Here is a 17,365-nt window from a genome sequence, read left to right on the forward strand (position 1 = left end):
TCTGGATTCCCTCTGGGCCATGTTAGGGTTAAGAGGGGCCTCGGACAGCCCCTTATCTGAGGGGTAGAGCAAGGGCCTGTTCACAGACTGATCTTCAACCCTCGTCTTTTTTTTTTTTTTTTATAAATTTATTTATTTTAGTTGGGGGCTAATTACTTTACAATATTGTAATAGTTTTTGCCATACATTGACATGAATCAGCCATGGGTTTACATGTGTTCCCCTTCCTGTACCCCCCACCCACCTCCCTCCAACCCTCGTCTTTTTAATCTGCTTGTTAAGTTTGCTTTTTCCAGGTTACAGCAATTCAAGATGATGGTGACAGAGGGATTCCAGTGACTCCCTGAAACCAATCCTGCTGGAATAACAGCAGAAGCTGCCCTGGGGCCCCTTGACAAGAGTGTTCCATGGCCCCAATTAGGTAGGGTGTATAAGCCCAATGTCAGCCTGAAGAAGCTACAGAAGATGGACCATTGCCCATCATCCTCCCAATAAGATTTTGGGGTGTCTACGTCTCTCAGGAGGAATTTGAGACAGAAGATCAGGCCCCCGGCTGAGCAGCTGCAGCTGGTCTCCTGCTGATGCTCCAAGATAGGATACCAGCAGGAGCACTGGGCCCTGATTTGGTGCATTCTTGTGGGTTTCCCAGCTCAATGCATGCACAGAGAAGGCCCTCAGTCTAGGGGAAGGACAAAAGGAGGGAGAAGACGCCAGCTGGAATCCATCTTGGTTGAAAGATGCGTGCCCATATCAGGACCATATATGGAGATAATTGGCCAGAAAAAAAAAAACCTAAAAACTGTCCCTATTCAAGCAACCTAATCCGCCCCTATTGTGCACAATCCCTGTTGCTCTGCTACAGGTGCTTTGGTCCTAATAAACACTTTTATCTTTTTCATTATTCTTGGTCTCTTCACTGAATTCTTTCTTCAGAGAAGACAAGAACCAAAGGCCTTCTTCCAGCCATTCCACCAAACTCTGTCATCCTTTTGGGGAAATACTGCTCCACTGAGCCCTGAGCCACAGGTGGGCAGGGTGGGGTGTCATGGCCACTGGTGGGCCTGGCTCCCAGTCTAGGACAGGTAGGTGCAGAGCAGCCCCTCCATGGCCAACCTGGGGCAACCAAGTTGAGGTCTGCCTTGTAGAGGAGGGGGAGACAGAAGTCCTGAGGGCTCGAAGTCCCTTTAGGTGACTGAGGAGTTACAAGGACAGGGAGAAAATGGTGAAGGACAGACAGTCGGGCATGCACAAGACAGACAGATACAGAGAGAGAAAGAGAATCAGGAAGAGGTATAAAGAGAGAAATGGAGGTAGCAGGAGATATAGAGACACAGATACAGATAAACAAAAAATGGAGAAAAGACAAAATGAGCCAAGAGAGATGACACGGAAGCCAAAATAGAAAAGAGAGATATGATGGCAGGTGGAGAGAGAAACTGTCAGATGGCGAGACAGAGACACAGAGGTAAAGATGTCTCCCCCTCCAAACCTGCCTTCCTCTGTCCCACAGAGGGAGGCACGCAGCGACAAGCTGGCAGAGACGCACCCCCTACACTGACCTCCTTCTAGGCACTCCCACAATGGTATCTGGTCCTCCCTCATCTCTGCCCACCTTCCAAACTGACTGCTGGCCAAGCCCATTAAGCTGCTACCCTGGCCACAACTAAAGGGCCCACGCCCTGAGGAGGAAACCACTGAAGAGGCGTCCTTGTTCCCCGGAACCCCAAACCCTCAATTAGTATTAATGAGGGAAGGTTCCTCACTGCTTAAAGACCCCCATCTGGGTTCAGATAGAGGGGAGGCCCCGCCTCCGTGACTCAGGAGGTTAAAGGGCCCGCCGCCAGCCTGTGAGCCCACAGTGTCCGGATGGCGTGTGGCAGCAGGAGAGTCACCATCCAGTTGGTTAACGAGGAGACAGGGCCTGAAACCAAGGGCCCAAAGCTCTTTCGGGGCCAGAACTACAAAGCAATCCGAGCAGCCTGCCTGGATGAGGGGATCCTGTTCCGAGATCCCTACTTCCCTGCTGGCCCTGATGCTCTTGGCTATGACCAGCTGGGGCCCCACTCGGAGAAGGCCAAAGGGGTGGAATGGAAGAGGCCCCATGTAATGTGTGGATGGGGTTTGGGCTCCTGCATCTGAGGGAGGAGGGGGCTGAGGACTGGGCTCCTGGTCTGAGGAAGGAGGGAGTCGGGAGCTGGGCCTCTGGTCTGAGGGAGGAGGAAGTTGTGAGCTGGGCTCCTGGTCTGAGGGAAGAGGTTGTGAGCTGGGCTCCTGGTCTGAGGGAGGAGGTTGGGAGCTGGGCCTCTGGTCTGAGGGAGGAGGGTGTTCATAACTGGGCTCCTGGGTCTGAGGGAGGAGGAGGTTGTGAGCTGGGCTCCTGGTCTGAGGGAGGAGGTTGTGAGCCGGGCTCCTGGTCTGAGGGAGGAGGTTGGGAGCCGAGCTCCTGGTCTGAGGGAGGAGGTTGTGAGCTGGGCTCCTGGTCTGAGAGAGGAGGAGGTTGTGAGCTGGGCTCCTGGTCTGAGGGAGGAGGTTGGGAGCTGGGCCTCTGGTCTGAGGGAGGAGGGTGTTCATAACTGGGCTCCTGGGTCTGAGGGAGGAGGAGGTTGTGAGCTGGGCTCCTGGTCTGAGGGAGGAGGTTGTGAGCCGGGCTCCTGGTCTGAGGGAGGAGGTTGGGAGCCGAGCTCCTGGTCTGAGGGAGGAGGTTGTGAGCTGGGCTCCTGGTCTGAGAGAGGAGGAGGTTGTGAGCTGGGCTCCTGGTCTGAGGGAGGAGGTTGGGAGCTGGGCCTCTGGTCTGAGGGAGGAGGGTGTTCATAACTGGGCTCCTGGGTCTGAGGGAGGAGGAGGTTGTGAGCTGGGCTCCTGGTCTGAGAGAGGAGGAGGTTGTGAGCTGGGCTCCTGGTCTGAGGGAGGAGGTTGTGAGCCGGGCTCCTGGTCTGAGGGAGGAGGTTGGGAGCCGGGCTCCTGGTCTGAGGGAGGAGGTTGTGAGCCGAGCTCCTGGTCTGAGGGAGGAGGTTGGGAGCTGGTCTCCCTGTCTGAGGGAGGAGGTTGGGAGCTGGGCCTCTGGTCTGAGGGAGGAGGGTGTTCATAACTGGGCTCCTGGGTCTGAGGGAGGAGGAGGTTGTGAGCTGGGCTCCTGGTCTGAGGGAGGAGGTTGTGAGCCGGGCTCCTGGGTCTGAGGGAGGAGGTTGTGAGCCGGGCTCCTGGTCTGAGGGAGGAGGAGGTTGTGAGCCGGGCTCCTGGGTCTGAGGGAGGAGGTTGTGAGCCGGGCTCCTGGTCTGAGGGAGGAGGAGGTTGTGAGCCGGGCTCCTGGTCTGAGGGAGGAGGAGGTTGGGAGCCGGGCTCCTGGTCTGAGGGAGGAGGAGGTTGGGAGCCGGGCTCCTGGTCTGAGGGAGGAGGAGGTTGTGAGCCGGGCTCCTGGTCTGAAGGAGGAGGTTGTGAGCCGGGCTCCTGGTCTGGAGGAGGTTGGGAGCCGGGCTCCTGGTCTGAGGGAGGAGGTTGTGAGCCGGGCTCCTGGTCTGAGGGAGGAGGTTGTGAGCCGGGCTCCTGGTCTGAGGGAGGAGGTTGGGAGCCGGGCTCCTGGTCTGAGGGAGGAGGTTGTGAGCTGGGCTCCTGGTCTGAGGGAGGAGGTTGTGAGCTGGGCTCCTGGTCTGAGGGAGGAGGGTGTTGGTAACTGGGCTCCTGGGTCTGAGGGAAGAGATTGGGGGCTGAGCTCCTGGTCTGAGGGAGGAAGTGTCACTGTGGGACCACCTCAGAGCACGGTCAGCCATCCTGGGTCAGGGGAGGCCCAGGGAAGCCAAACGCCTGCCCCAGGCTTTTCAAGCCTCTCACGGGGCTGGAGGCACTCATTACTCCAGAGCTTGTGAGGGCAGGAGGGGACCCAGGCATTTCACCTCCTGGCTTCTCCTTCCCTCCCCTTCCTGGCTGAGGCCTGGAATCCCTCATCACTTGCAGGAGTTTTGCACTGAGCCCCAGTTCATCTGTGAGGACATGAGTCGAACAGACGTGTGTCAGGGGAGACTGGGTGAGACCTCTGAACCCATGTTGAGCCCCCAGATCCCGCAAGTTGCGGCGGGACCCTGCAGCCGCCCCGCCCCCACGCCCCCATCCACCGTCGTCTCCCCCTCAGCCTCGCCTCCTTGTGCCTCTTTCCACCCTCCCTTAATCCCAGCCTTTCCTCCCAGGTAACTGCTGGTTTCTTGCGGCCGCTGCCTCCCTCACTCTGTACCCCCGACTCCTGTCCCGAGTGATCCCCCCGGGACAGGGCTTCCAACATGGCTACGCAGGTGTCTTCCACTTCCAGGTAAAGCTCGGTTCCTCTGTTCATGCCTCATTTTCCCCCAGGGTGACATGGATTTCATAGCTCATGCTGTCCCCTTGGGGCTCGAATTCCCGGACTGGAACAGCAGGGGCAGGGGCCAGGGACTGGGGCCCAGCAGGGTTGGAGGAGGGAAGCTGAGCCCTGGCCCTGCCCGTCCCCCCACCAGCTCTGGCAGTTTGGCCGCTGGGTGGACGTCGTGGTGGATGACAGGCTGCCTGTGTGCGAGGGGAAGCTGATGTTCGTGCGCTCCGATCAGCGGAACGAGTTCTGGGCTCCACTCCTGGAAAAGGCCTATGCTAAGTAAGAACCCTGATGCCCCCAGCAGCAACCCCAAGTCCTAGCCAGCAGCCCTCAGGCCACAGGGGACCCCTGGAGCCCCTGACTTCAGGGATCCCCTAGACACCTCGCCAAAGGTCTCAAACCCAGGACCCTCATGTTACACCTAATGACTTCCAAATCATGAACACTTCCCTCCATCCATATTTCACACAAAATATTCCTAGACACCCACTAAGCACTCGTAATTCCGAGGAGCCTGAAATATCATATGTCAGGCCCTGGTGTCACCCTTGGAGAACCAGTAATCTCAGTCTCTCCTGATCCATTGAGAAACTCAAGATACCTCCAAAATATCAGGTGTAATCCCCGAGACCCTCAGGTCTTTGCTTTCCCCCATTCTGTGGCTCTGAAATCCCTGACAAGGCCCACAGGGATCACCCCCAAAGCAGACATCTCCCACAAACTCAAAATATCAGACACAGCCCCCAGGAAGTCCAGAATTCTGATAGAATTCTCCTACCAGCCCCAAATCATGTAGTCCTGGTGGCCCCAGGAGCCACTGGCCTATTTTCCAGGGCTTCTAGTATGTGCCTTTTTCAAGAGTCTGCCGATTTTGGGGATAGCCCCTGGGACCTCAGACCGGGACCTCACAGCCTGAGCCAGAGGCCCCACACCACCCCGCACATCCCAGGGGTTGCCCGAGATACTCAATCATGCCTCAGATGCCTGACCCCAGACCTGCTCCCACAGGCTCCACGGCTCCTATGAGGTGATGCGAGGCGGCCACATGAATGAGGCTTTTGTGGACTTCACAGGGGGCGTAGGTGAGGTGCTTTACCTGAAGAAGGACACGCCAAACCCTCGGGGCCTCTTCTCCATCCTGCGCCGTGCCCTGGCCAAGGAGTCCCTCGTGGGGGCCACTGCCCTGGTGAGAGAGTGAGACTCCCATGAATTCCCCGCCCCCCCACCAGGATCTGAGCACAGTCATGATTGGAAGGAGGCAGTGTCCTGTATCCTTCTCCTCTCTGCTCTCACTGTTGGCTTATTCTCTCTCTAACGCGAGCCAGTCAAAAGGACATCTATTTGCTCTCAGAACAAGTTAAGCTGCATGCACAGCTGGATCCAGGTCCTTAGTGGACGACGTGAATATGTTTTTTTGTTTTTGTTTTTTTTAATTCCTGCTTCTGGGTTAGATTCACTTGCAAGCTTTTCTCTCACGGGCACAAAAGTGACCCCCACAGCAGCAGGTTCCTCCTACCTCTCAGGTGGTATGTGCTCAGCTGCCCAGTCATATCCGACTCTTTGCGACACCCATGGACTGTAGCCTGCCAGGCTCTGTCCATGGAATTTTCCAGGCAAGAATACTGGATCAGGTTGCCAATTCCTACTCCAGGGGATGACTCGGATCTAACCCGAGTCTCTGGGGTCTCCTGCATTGGCAGGCAGATTCTTTACTACTGCGCCACCTGGGAAGCCCATACTCAGGTGGGAGGAGGGTGAAAAAAAATGCCTCTTTCTGAGAAGTTCCATGAAAATTCTGTGATTGCTTTTGATGGGCTCAGTTTGGGTCACATATCCATCTGTGACCTAACCACATGCTCATACACTGAGTCAGTCTAACTCATTCATTCATTCATTTACTTAATCCTCTACTCAGTTATTGATTGTCTTGTGCATTTCTCTACCTCTTTTCCTCTCTGTTGTGTATCTTTCTTTCTTTCTTTCTTTTTTTGTTCTGTATCTTCCTTTGTTCCCATTTCTCTGTCTCTCTCATCTGTTTTGTTCTCTTGTCTCCATCTGCCTCTCTCTCTCCCTTCTCTTGCCTTCCCTTCCCAACTCCCAGACCCTCTTGGAGCCTGGTGCCATTCAGTTAGGTGCTCCGGGTGACTCCCGCCTTGGTGACAGGAGGTGGCGGTGCAGAGAGGAGCAGCCACCCCCTGCCTCCCACTGTGGCTCACTGTCCCCTGTCCTCTGCCCAGAGTGATCGGGGTGAGTACCGGACAGAAGACGGGCTGGTGAAGGGACACGCATATTCAGTCACGGGCACACACAAGGTGAGGAATCCCCAGGGTGGGCTGGCAAGGGGAGTCCAGGCACCAAACTCCCCACTGACCATGCCTCCCTTAGATGTCACTGGGCTTCACCAAGGTGCGGCTGCTGCGGCTGCGGAACCCCTGGGGCCGAGTGGAGTGGAATGGGGCCTGGAGCGACAGGTGGGATGGATCTGGGGTGGGTGGGTGGCTCGCTCTCCCCCGACCCACCCCTTACACCTCAGTCTCTCCAGCTGCCCACGCTGGGATGCGCTCCCTACAGAGTGGCGAGATGCCTTGCTGGTGAAAAAGGAGGATGGCGAGTTCTGGTGAGTGGGGCAGGCCCCCAGGTCTGCCTGGGTGAGGGGTGCCAGGCTACTGGGGTCAGGGAGGGGGCAAGTCCTTGAAGGGACATGGGAGAAGTTCATGGGGATAAGTCCTAAGTGGGAGAGAAACTGACCATATGTGTGGTAATTTGGGAGCTGGGTTCTATTTTGGGGAGCTGAAGAATTAGCAGTAATATTAGGGGAACTGGGAAGCATAGTAATCTTCAACAGGTTGAAGGGGGATAGGTGATATTTAGCACAATTGAGGGAGAGTTGGTGACATTGGGGGTATTTCTTGAAATTTGCCAAAGTTGAGGGGCTGAAAGATACTTGCTAGTAATAGAGAATCTGAGGGTCTCAATATTTGGGGAGAAATCTAGGGGAGATGGTGGCACTAGTGGTAAAGAACCCACCTGCCAATGCAGGAGATAAGAGACCTGGGTTCAATTCCTGAGTTGGGAAGATCCCCTGGTGGAGGGCATGGCAACCCACTCCTGTATTCTTGCTGGAGAATCCCATGAACAAAGGAGCCTGGCAGGCTGCAGTCCACAGGGTCGCAAAGAGCCGGACACCACTGAAGTGATTTAGCAGAGCATCACTAGGGGAGCTGGAGGGGTCTAATTTGGGGGACTGATGTGTAACTGGCAACATTTAAGGAATTCAGGGGGTTTTGTGATTGAGGGGGTCACGGGGTAATTTGGGAGACTAGGGCCCTGGGGAGGTGAGGGCCTGGGCAGGGTCTGACCACCAGCCACCGTCCAGGATGGAGCTGCTGGACTTCCTCCGCCACTTCGACACCGTCCAGATCTGCTCGCTGAGCCCTGAGGTGCTGGGCCCCAGCCCGGCTGGAGGCGGCTGGCACATCCACACCTTCCAAGGCCGCTGGGTGCGGGGTTTCAACTCTGGCGGGAGCCAGCCTGGTGCCGGTGAGGCCTGGAGGGGGCCCCAAAGGCAAGCGGGGCTGGGGCTGCAGCAGGCTGGGTAACCCTGTCTCTTTGTCCTTTCCTAGAAACCTTCTGGACTAACCCCCAGTTCCAGCTGACGCTGCTGGAGCCTGATGAAGAGGATGACGAAGAGGATGGGTCCTTGGGGGACTGGGGGGCAGCAGGGGCATGGGGCCATGCACGGGGGGCTCGCACCCCCAAATGCACTGTTCTCCTGTCACTCATCCAGCGCAACCAGCGGCGCCTGAGGGCCCAGGGCCTCAAATACCTGACTGTGGGCTTCCACGTGTTCCAGGTGGGACCCCAGGCTAAGCAGAGGCAGTGGGGGGTGGAGAGGAAGACACAGAGGCATGGAGGGGCAGGAGGCCAAGGCGGGATCCAAGGGGGCGGAGAGGGGCTGGGGAGGCCGAGGGGGTGGTGGATGCGGGCCAAGGGTCAGGGTCAGGAGACAGCTGAGGACATCAGAGATTCAAGGAGACTGAAGCGCTAGGGAGGGTGCGGGGAGAGACTGGGGCTCAGAGGGCAGAGGGATGAGGGGTCAGAAAGGAGTCAGAGAAAGGGCTGGAGGCAAGGCTGAGGATTTGGGAGTGGATCCGGGAGCAGAGAAGGCACTTGAGGGCACAGATGGGAGAGGGTGGCCGGGAGGGGCTAGGTCAGGGACTGAGGGGCAGGGCCTTTAGGAGGGGTGGGATGGGAAGACAAGAGAGGCAGGGATGTGGAGGGAGTAGGGAAGGGCTCCGCCCGGTGGCTGCCTCCGGGGGCCCTGATTCCCGTGGCTCTTCCTTCTTGCAGATCCCAGAGGAGGTGGGTATCAGAAAAGACCCCAGACTCCATCCATCCCTGAACCAGTCCCAGCGGCTCCGACAACCTGGGGGCCTGAGGCGCGCTTGGGGTGATCGGTGACCAGTGGGTTTGGCCAGGGCGCTGTGGAGGGTGCAGTGGGTCGGAGGTCGGATGGGGTGAACTTGGACGGTGGTGGTCACGCCGCCCTATCCCCCCCCAGCTACTGGGCCTGTGGGACTCCCCGCGGAGTCGCGCGCACTTGTCCGGCCTGCTGCGCGCCGATCGCTCACCATTCTGCGCCCGCCGCGACGTGAGCCGCCGCTGCCGCCTGCTCCCGGGCCACTACCTGGTGGTGCCCAGCGCCGCCCGTGTGGGCGATGAGGCCGACTTCACGCTGCGCGTGTTTTCCGAGCGCCGCCACACTGCCGTGTGAGCTGGACACCCAGCCCCGCCCCCGGGATCCCAGCCCCGCCCCAGGACCTCGTCCCCGGGCCCTCCCCCACCCAACTCCACCCCAGCCCCGCCCCCGGGACCCCACCTAAACCCCACCTGAGTCTCAGCTGAGACCCCGAGTGCTCCATATCCTCAGCCGCGGGGTGAGCAGCCCCCTCCCCCATCTCCCGTCTGTAATTTGCAGGGAGGTAGATGACGTGATCAGCGCCGACCTGCACGCCCTTATGGTGAGGCGCGGCTCTGGGAACGGGCGCTATGGTGTGTGTATGTGGGCTGGACGAGGCGGGGGAAGGAGGGGGGCCTGGAACTTGGCCAGAACTAAACTACCTCCAACCCCACAGGTCCCTTACATTCCCCTGGAACTGGAGTTGCAGCAGCTTTTTCAGGAGCTGGCAGGAGAGGTGAGGAGGTGGGGCAGGACTAAGTGGATTCCCTCCTCTCCCCTCCCTCTTGTCATACATCTCATTTTGCTTTAGTTTCCCAGTCTCTCTGTGCTTAAATATCATGAACTTCTTTTGCCAAAACACTCACAGCTCTTCCTTGCCACAGGGCCTTTGCTCAGCCTGTATCCTCCTGCTGGACTGCTTTCTCTCCCTTCACAACCCCTGCCAGGCTGAGGCCTTTTCTTTCCCCAGGCTGGTCAGCCACTTGCCCTCTGCGAGTTCCAGCAGCCCAGGGCTTCCCCACTGCAACCCTGACGTCTCTGTGGACATGTCTCTCTCTCTCCATGGACCAGGAGGGAGGTCCTGGGGCTGACAGGCCCGGGGCTCTCTCAGGCTCTGCCATATCCCAGCACCTCCCAGCATGCTGTCTGGGCACCCCCTGCCCTGGGCTGTTTGTTGAATGACTGCCTGAGTGCAGCCTCACAACCAGCTCTGTCTTCGCCAGGAGGAAGAACTTGGCGCCCCTCAGCTCCAGATCTTGTTAAGCATCGCCCTGGAGCCTGGTGAGTTGGGGACCAAGAGTGGACCCCCGGAGCCCCCAAGTGTGTCCATCCACGATGCTTCTGGGAGAAAGGCCACGGGAACCCTGGCCTCAGCCTGCCAGCATATCCCCTGTGGCTGGAACTGTGGGCCCTGTGATGGGACCTGTGGCCAACGCCATGGCCACTCATAAGCCTCCGTTCCTCTAAGGGAGAAGCAGGGAGTGTCGCTGCCCTAAGCAGTGACCCAGACCACCTTGCCTGGGTTCAAATCCCAGCTCTGCTAGTTTTCATCAGTCACATGACTTTCAGGGATAACAATAATCCCGAGCACATACCGTGATGGCCAGGATGCAGGAAGTGCTATCTTTTTGTTTTCCCTGTAGCCAGGGCCCATGCCCAGACCCCCAGAGAAATCGGGCTCAGGACCTGTGAGCAGCTGCTGCAGTGTTTTGGGGTATACGATGGGGGCAGTGCCTGGGGAAGGGGAATGGCCTCAGCTCTCCTGGAGACATTGACCTTAACCAGATGCTCCTTCCCCAGCATGGGGGAAGCCTGGACTTGTACCACTTCCAGCAACTCTGGGGCCACCTCCTAGAGTGGCAGGTAAGGTGGGGAGCTGGGCGGAGCTCCTCCTCCTGGAGGGACGGGCACCTTTACTAATAGGCCTAGGTGCCCTGTGGCTAGCGGGGTCCCAGGGCAGAAGAGGGAACCGGCCAGTACCACCTCAACCTTGAGGCATCTGGCTGGGATGTCCCTGCCCCTACCACCTCTTTGTTGTCCCTTTGCGTGTGTGTGCTAAGTCGCTTCAGTCGTGTCTGAGTCTTTGTGACCCTGTGGACAATAGCCTGCCAGGCTCCTCTGCCCATGGGATTCTCTAGGCAAGAATACTGGAGTGGTTTGCCATGCCCTCCTCCAGGGGACCTTCCCGACCCGGGGATCAAACCTGCGTCTCTTATGTTTCCTGCATTGGCAGGCGGGTTCTTTAGCACTAGCACCATTTTGTCCCTTTAGGGGGCACTAAAATAGCTCAAGGATCAAGAGCAAACTCTGATCCCGGGTTGGAACCCCAGCTCCCAGCTCAGCCCCTTGCTGGCTGTGTGACCTGAGGGGGCCTTTGCTGGTCTACAGCTGGTAGGCCATCATTCCCTCTGCTCTGGACGTCTGTGAGGAGGAAACAGTCAGGCCTTCCCACACTACAAGTGACAAGCCTTCACTGAGCCCTTTGTGGGTAGAATCTCACCTTGTCCTCACAACCACCCTATTACCGCTGGTACTATTATTCCCACTTTATGGAGTGGGCGACAGAGGCCCAAAGTGGTTCAGCTGCTGGCATGGAAAAGCTAGGAAGAAAGGGAGGTGGGTGGGAACTCAGGCCCCCTATCAGCCTTCTTGAGGGTGCTCCGGGACCTGGAGGTGGGACTGACCCAGACCCTCCCTGCCCAGGCCACGTTCGATAAGTTCGACGAGGATGCCTCCGGAACCATGAACTCCTATGAGCTGAGGCTGGCGCTGAATGCAGCGGGTATGGACAGAGGTCCTGGGGGCTCCTGGGGATGGATCTACTCCCCCACCTCCCCCACACCCCTCCCCCGCACCCACAAAGCCCACACCTTAGTTTGTGCAGGAACTGGGTGACCCTAAAAGAGGCCCAAAGGGGAGACTCTTCTGTGTGATGGGAGGAGGGCACTGTAGGAGTGGGGCCCTCCCCGGAGGGGAAGGGGGGCCCTTGGGAACTGGTGTCTGAGTGGCTCCGGCCCACAAGGCCTCAGAGTAGAATGTCCTAGACTCCTTGGGTGGCCCTGGGCACTTGAGTCCACCTTCTGGAGCCTCTGTTTTCCTCTCTGTAAAATGGTTCATACAGAGGGTGGCCGGAAGGAGCCTGTGGAATGGCGCCCACAGGGCTTAGTGCTGGGAACTTAGCTTCCATTCGCGCAGGCCAGGTCACCTAAACGAAGGCTCCCACTGGAGCCTTCCTGAGTTCTTGCAGGAGACATAGAACAATCCCATTCTATTTGTGTGGGAGCACAAAACCCTAGCCACAGCACAGAACCAGAGACCCCCACTTTTCCAGGGCCACACAGAAAAGTTGTGTGAGTGTGATTTGCCCCCCACCCCAACTTGCATGGAAGGAGTGAGGGGTGGGATCAGACACGGAACTCCCAGACCCCACATCCCTCCCCCAGGGCTCATCAGCAATAGCAAAAGGAAGGCTGCAACATGGATGGATGGGAGGCTGGGGGGATGTGACCCAGAGTCTGAAAGGCAGAAGGGGGAGGTCAAAGGTCCAGGGAAATACAAGAAAAGGAAGGAACTCAAGAGCCGACTCACTAGAAAAGACCCTGATGCTGGGAAAGATTGAGGGCAGGAGGAGAAGGGGACGACAGAGGATGAGATGGTTGGATGGCATCACTGACTCAATGGATATGAGTTTGAGTAAGCTCAAAAGGACAGGTGAAGGACAGGAAAGCCTGGTATATTGCAGACCATGAGGTCGCAAAGAGTCAGACACAGCTGAGTGACTGAACAAGAAGAAGATAACGGGGGAGATGGAGTCAGAGAAGATGGGGAGACGTGAGCCTGAGAAACAGAGTCCCAGGTAAACAGAAGGGGAAGATGGAAGGTTGTGCTATTCACTCAGTATCCCTCGGTTGGGGATTGGTGTCAGTCTAGGCAGAAAAACGTGCTCTTACGGGGCTGATGTTCTGATGGTGAGGAGTTCTGTGGCGGGAAAAGGAAGCAGGCCAGGGTGCTGGGACATGCAGTGAGCCGGGTGCGGGTTGAGACAGGGAGGGCAGGGAAGGTCTCAGTGAAGTGATCGTTGAACAGAGATCTGAAGGATGGGGAGTGAGCCTCGGGGATGCTGGGGAAGAGCAGTCAGGACAGAGGGAAAAGGCGCTGTGGAGGCCAGTGTGAGGGAGTGGAGTGAACGAGGGGCCCAGTGATGCAGAGGACTGAGGAGGGGGTTGAGGGGACGGTATGGCTGGAGCCAAGTGGGGAGGGAGAGGTGGTCAGAGATTGGTTGGGGAAGACAGCTCTTTAAAAAATTTTAAGTACTTATCAGTGGGAGGAGGGAGAGGCAAGTCCAGGGTCAGGGTGTGTGCATGAGGCTGGAGCTGGCAGGCAAGCGGAAGGCTGCGTGTAGCGTGGAGGGAACGCCAGGGAGCGGCCAGCAGGAAGTCATGGCCTGAAGACCCTGGCAGCTCTGCGCTGGGGGGCCTGGCAGAACCTGCTCTGATCTTATCCTGTCCTCTGCTCCACGAACACCCCCGAACCCCTCCCTGCTTCTGGCCCCGAGCTGGCTGATGCTGGGGATTCTGTGGTGACCAGGCGCCCTTCCCAGACCTCTCCCCCTACACTCCCCTGCTTAGTCCCAGAACCACTAATGACAGTGAGAGCTCGGGGAGGAGGATGGCCAGGGCAGGGATGTGGAGGCGCAGGGAGCTGTGGGAGCCCAGAGGGGGAGCTTGATGCTGCTTGTGGGGATGGGGCTGAGTATCTGAGAGGACTTCCTGGAGGTGTGTACCAGAGTAGGACATGGTGTTCTGGGCAGAGGGAACATCAAATGTAGAAGGCAGCAAGACAAAGCCCTAGGTCCAGTGGGGGTGGGTGGATGAGGGGAACAGGAGATGAGGCATAGCCTGTGTGGGCCACCAGGTGCCTAGGGACAATGGGGGCCCTGGGGAGGGGTAACCAGGAGGTCATGGTCACTAGGGCCCAGTAACCTTGGTAAGGGGGTTCACAAGTACCAGCTTTTAAAAGCCTCTCTTGAGATTCCTTGTCAAAGAAGCTTAAATATATATATATATATAATTTTTTTTGCTTTATTTTTGGCTGCACCTCATGGCATGTGGGATCCTAGTTCCCTGACCAGGGACCAGAGATTGAACCCGGGCCTCGTGCAGTGGGAGAGCAGGAGGCTTAACCACTGGCCCACCAGGGAAGAACCCCAGAGATGATTTCTAAACTCCAGAAATGGCACCTGATGAGGTGTCAAGATATTGACTCCATATGGGACTGGCAAAAATGCTTTGCTGCACAGAGGTATTCTCCAGTGTCTATTAGCAGAAATTCTCAGAGTTTAAAGGGATAACAACACTGACATAGTTAACAATGTGCCAGCGGATACCGTCCTAAGCTCTCGACATCTAACACCTTCACAAGCTCGTGGGGTCAGGGCTGACCTGGTTTCCCATTTGACAGATAAGGAAACAGGCCCAGAGAAGTGAAGGGAGTTGCCCCGGGGCCTCACAGCTGGGATGAGGCAGAGCCGGGACTGGAGAGGTGGGACCAGGCCCCCCGAAGTGTGTCTGCATTCCCTGGGGAGTCAGGGTGGGGGTGGGGGGGGTTGCGACCTGGAGGTGGGCTCAGGAGGCAGCCCTGCCTCAGAGGCGGCCTCCCCCAGGCTTCCACCTGAACAACCAGCTGACCCAGGCCCTCACAAGCCGCTACCGTGACAGCCGCCTGCGTGTGGACTTTGAGCGCTTCGTGTCCTGCGTGGCCCAGCTCATCTGCATCTTCCGTGAGTACCCTCCCCGGCACCGGTGGGGCAGAGGGAGGTGGTCTTCGGGGCTGTGGGACCAGGGAGGTGGGCGCTCACCTTACCCCCTCTTTGCATAGGCCACTGCAGCCAGCACCTGGATGGGGGTGAGGGGGTCGTCTGCCTGACCCACAGACAGGTGGGCCTGGAATGCAGGGCAGGGGTGGCGGTAGGGGGAGTGCCGGGAGCCCTCCAGCCTCACCCCTGCTGTCTCCTCTCACCCAGTGGATGCAGGTGGCCACCTTCTCCTAGATCTCAGCCCGGGAGCCCTGCCTCTCCCCTCTCCCAGCCCGGACCACGGGGAGGGGGCAGTTGCTCTGACAGTGGGCAGTGGTTCCGAGCATGGCCTTGGGAGCCAGCCTGTCTGGAGCTGATTTCAAGCCTCACTCCTCACCAGCTGGGCGACACTGGGCAAGGCCCTGCACCTGTTTTGTCCTTGGGCAGGGTCACAGCGCCTGTCCTGTGCAGGCTGCACGAGTGTGCCCACGTCACACGCTGAGAACAGTGGCTGGCCCAGAGTGGGTCCCCAGTGGCACCCCTATGCTCACACACTCACGGGAACGGGGACTGGGGCGCGCCCAAGCCCCCACTTCGCTCTGGGAAGGGGTGTTCCATCATCACTCTCCAAAGAAGTGGAGAACAGGGATAGAAAAACAGAGAACGCTGTAGGAATCCTTCTTAAAAATATTACATGTTTTATTATCCTGTCCCCAGAAGGGAGGTTTATCCAGAAACCGAGAAAAAAAAAAAAAAATCAAGAATAAACTCAAAAAAATAAGGGGGGGGGGCAGTAGGGAAGGGAGAGCAAAACCATCCACTAACAGGCAGCTAGGCCAGCAGCCCACCCTCCACCTCAGGAGGGTCCCCAGAGACCTATGCCCGACGGCAGACATCAGAGAGAAATCGGTGAGGGGCTGGGGGAGGGGAGCCAATCAGCTATGTCTTCATTATGAGAACAAGAGGCGGCGAAGATATGTTGCTAGGTGAATATATATTTATATAATAAATCCGTAAGTTAATAAAGTAAATAGTAATTCTCTGAAAGGTTGATTTTTTTTTTATAGTTTTTTTTTTTGTGAATATTTTTGTGTGGGGTGGGGTGGGGTGGGGGTGGGGTGGGGTGGGGGTGGGTTTGGGGAAGGAGGGGGTGATCCTTAGAAAATCTGAAGAGATATACAGGTCCAGACAAAGCAAAGTGGGGGGTGGCTGGGGGTGAGGGCCGGAGGCTGGTCTGCCTGGCCCCACTCCTATCTCAGAAGAGGCGGTGACTGAGCTGAAGCCCCTCATGTCCTGGCAACGCCAAGTTGGAAGGGAGGGGAGACGGAGCAGGCGGGTCCTCTTTCCTGCCGGGCGGCCCGGGCACCCTCTGTGGGGCCCATCGCAGGCTCGGCGGTTCCTGGACAAGGCACGTCGGGCTTTGGCCTGGATGTGGGAGGCCTTGAAGAGACCTCTGGGGAGAAGGGGTGGAGGTGGGGTGAGGGTGCCGTTTCTAGGGCTTGGAGGGGGCCTGTTTTGCTGTGAGGATCCACTGTTCCCTCCACAAAGTTAAAAAAAAAAAAAACCAAAACGAAACAACACATCATATATATTTACCAGACCAAAAGCGCTGACCCCGGTAAGCCTCCCGGCCCCCATCCAGGGGGAGGGAGAGCCTTGTGGCCGACCACAGAGAGAGAGGAGAGAGCCTGCCCCAGCCCCTCCCTGCCCACCCGCCCCCCAGCAAGACCGACAGAGAGTGCTTTGCATAGATACAGAGTCAGAGGAGCGGGCCGGGGGCCCTCGCGGTGGTGAGGTGGGGTGGAAGGGCTCCCCCAGCCCCTCCGGGAGGCTGTGAGGAGGGGGCGTTTGGTCAGGGCTTCTCCGAGCAGGGCCTCACAGGTCGCTCTCTCCGTACAAGGCTGTGGAGAAGGACTTATAGTCGAGGGCGCCGGGCACGGCGTCGGGGCCCTGGTAGGGCGCCATGCGGGCGATGCAGTACTCGGCCTGGTCAGGCGGCAGCTCTCTCCGCAGCTCCTCGGCTGTGATGAAGTTCTGGGGGGCGGCAGGGCGGGAATCTGGGTCACCCCCCGCCACGTGCGCTGGCCCACCCGGCCTCTGGGTGCCTGCCGGGTGTCTGGCTCACCTTGTCCCCGGCCAGGACCTTGAAGGAGGCGATGACCTGGTCGGCCGTGTCTGTGTCGGTGGTCTCCCTCGACATGAAGTCGATGAAGGCTTGGAAGGTCACGAGGCCGCTGTGGTTGGGGTCCACCACGCTCATGATGCGGTTGAACTCGGCATCGCCCTGTGAGGGGGGTGGGCAGGGGACAGATGGCCCTTGAGCAGCGCAGGGCAGGCCAGGCCTGGCCCAGTGGCTAGAATGTGGGGCCGGGAGAGCAGGGCCCAGGCCTGGCACACAGGACTGGTGGCGTCAGCAGGCCTCCGAGGGTCCCGGCTCCCCTGGGCCCACTGCCCCACCCCTCCCACAATCCTGGGAAGTGGGGAGTTGGGGTGAGGATCAAACAGGTCTACTGCTCCTCAGCCCTGGCTCACAAGTTAGCTTTGGAGGGCGAGGAAGAAAGAAAGAAAGAGAGAGAAACAGAAGCGGGGAAGGCGGGAGGCCTGGCCTTCTCTCTCCAGAGACTTCCAGGGCAGGAGGTGGGAGGCTCCAGGGGCGTCGTCGGAGGGACCCCACCCAGCAGAGGCAGCGGAGGAGGCGGAGGCGGAGGAGGGAGGCCAGGCTGCGCTGCTCTGGTGGAGGAGGGTCCCCGAGGACACGGAGACTCTGGAGGCG

General features: G+C 58.3%; 2 protein-coding genes across 17 annotated transcripts in view; one reads left to right on the plus strand and one right to left on the minus strand.

The window, feature by feature from the left end:
* Window positions 1-1,866: 1,866 nt before the first annotated feature.
* CAPN12 (calpain 12) lies at window positions 1,867-15,639 on the plus strand. The gene is made up of 21 exons (XM_081516524.1): window positions 1,867-2,103; window positions 3,952-4,021; window positions 4,182-4,300; window positions 4,485-4,618; window positions 5,348-5,525; window positions 6,577-6,651; window positions 6,725-6,810; window positions 6,882-6,956; window positions 7,716-7,879; window positions 7,963-8,192; window positions 8,690-8,701; window positions 8,901-9,109; window positions 9,318-9,360; window positions 9,475-9,534; window positions 10,022-10,079; window positions 10,442-10,512; window positions 10,599-10,661; window positions 11,502-11,580; window positions 14,461-14,577; window positions 14,676-14,734; window positions 14,821-15,639. Exons 1-21 carry the CDS (start codon window positions 1,867-1,869, stop codon window positions 14,845-14,847), a joined length of 2,166 nt encoding a protein of 721 aa, XP_081372650.1. The 3' UTR covers window positions 14,848-15,639.
* A 524-nt stretch (window positions 15,640-16,163) lies between these two features.
* Window positions 16,164-17,365, minus strand: part of ACTN4 (actinin alpha 4) — a 73,831-nt gene continuing 72,629 nt past the window's right edge. For all 16 annotated transcript variants that reach the window (XM_081516523.1, XM_081516516.1, XM_081516513.1 and 13 more), the window contains 2 exons: window positions 16,718-16,876; window positions 16,164-16,626 (listed from right to left, as the gene is read on the minus strand). In XM_081516523.1, the coding sequence (XP_081372649.1) occupies window positions 16,468-16,626; window positions 16,718-16,876 (318 nt within the window). In that variant the 3' untranslated portion in view covers window positions 16,164-16,467. The remainder of the gene's footprint in view (window positions 16,627-16,717; window positions 16,877-17,365) is intronic.

This window comes from Giraffa tippelskirchi, chromosome 7 (genome assembly GCF_054371585.1).
Source record: "Giraffa tippelskirchi isolate mGirTip1 chromosome 7, T2T-mGirTip1v1.2.pri, whole genome shotgun sequence".
Classification (NCBI taxonomy): domain Eukaryota; kingdom Metazoa; phylum Chordata; class Mammalia; order Artiodactyla; family Giraffidae; genus Giraffa; species Giraffa tippelskirchi.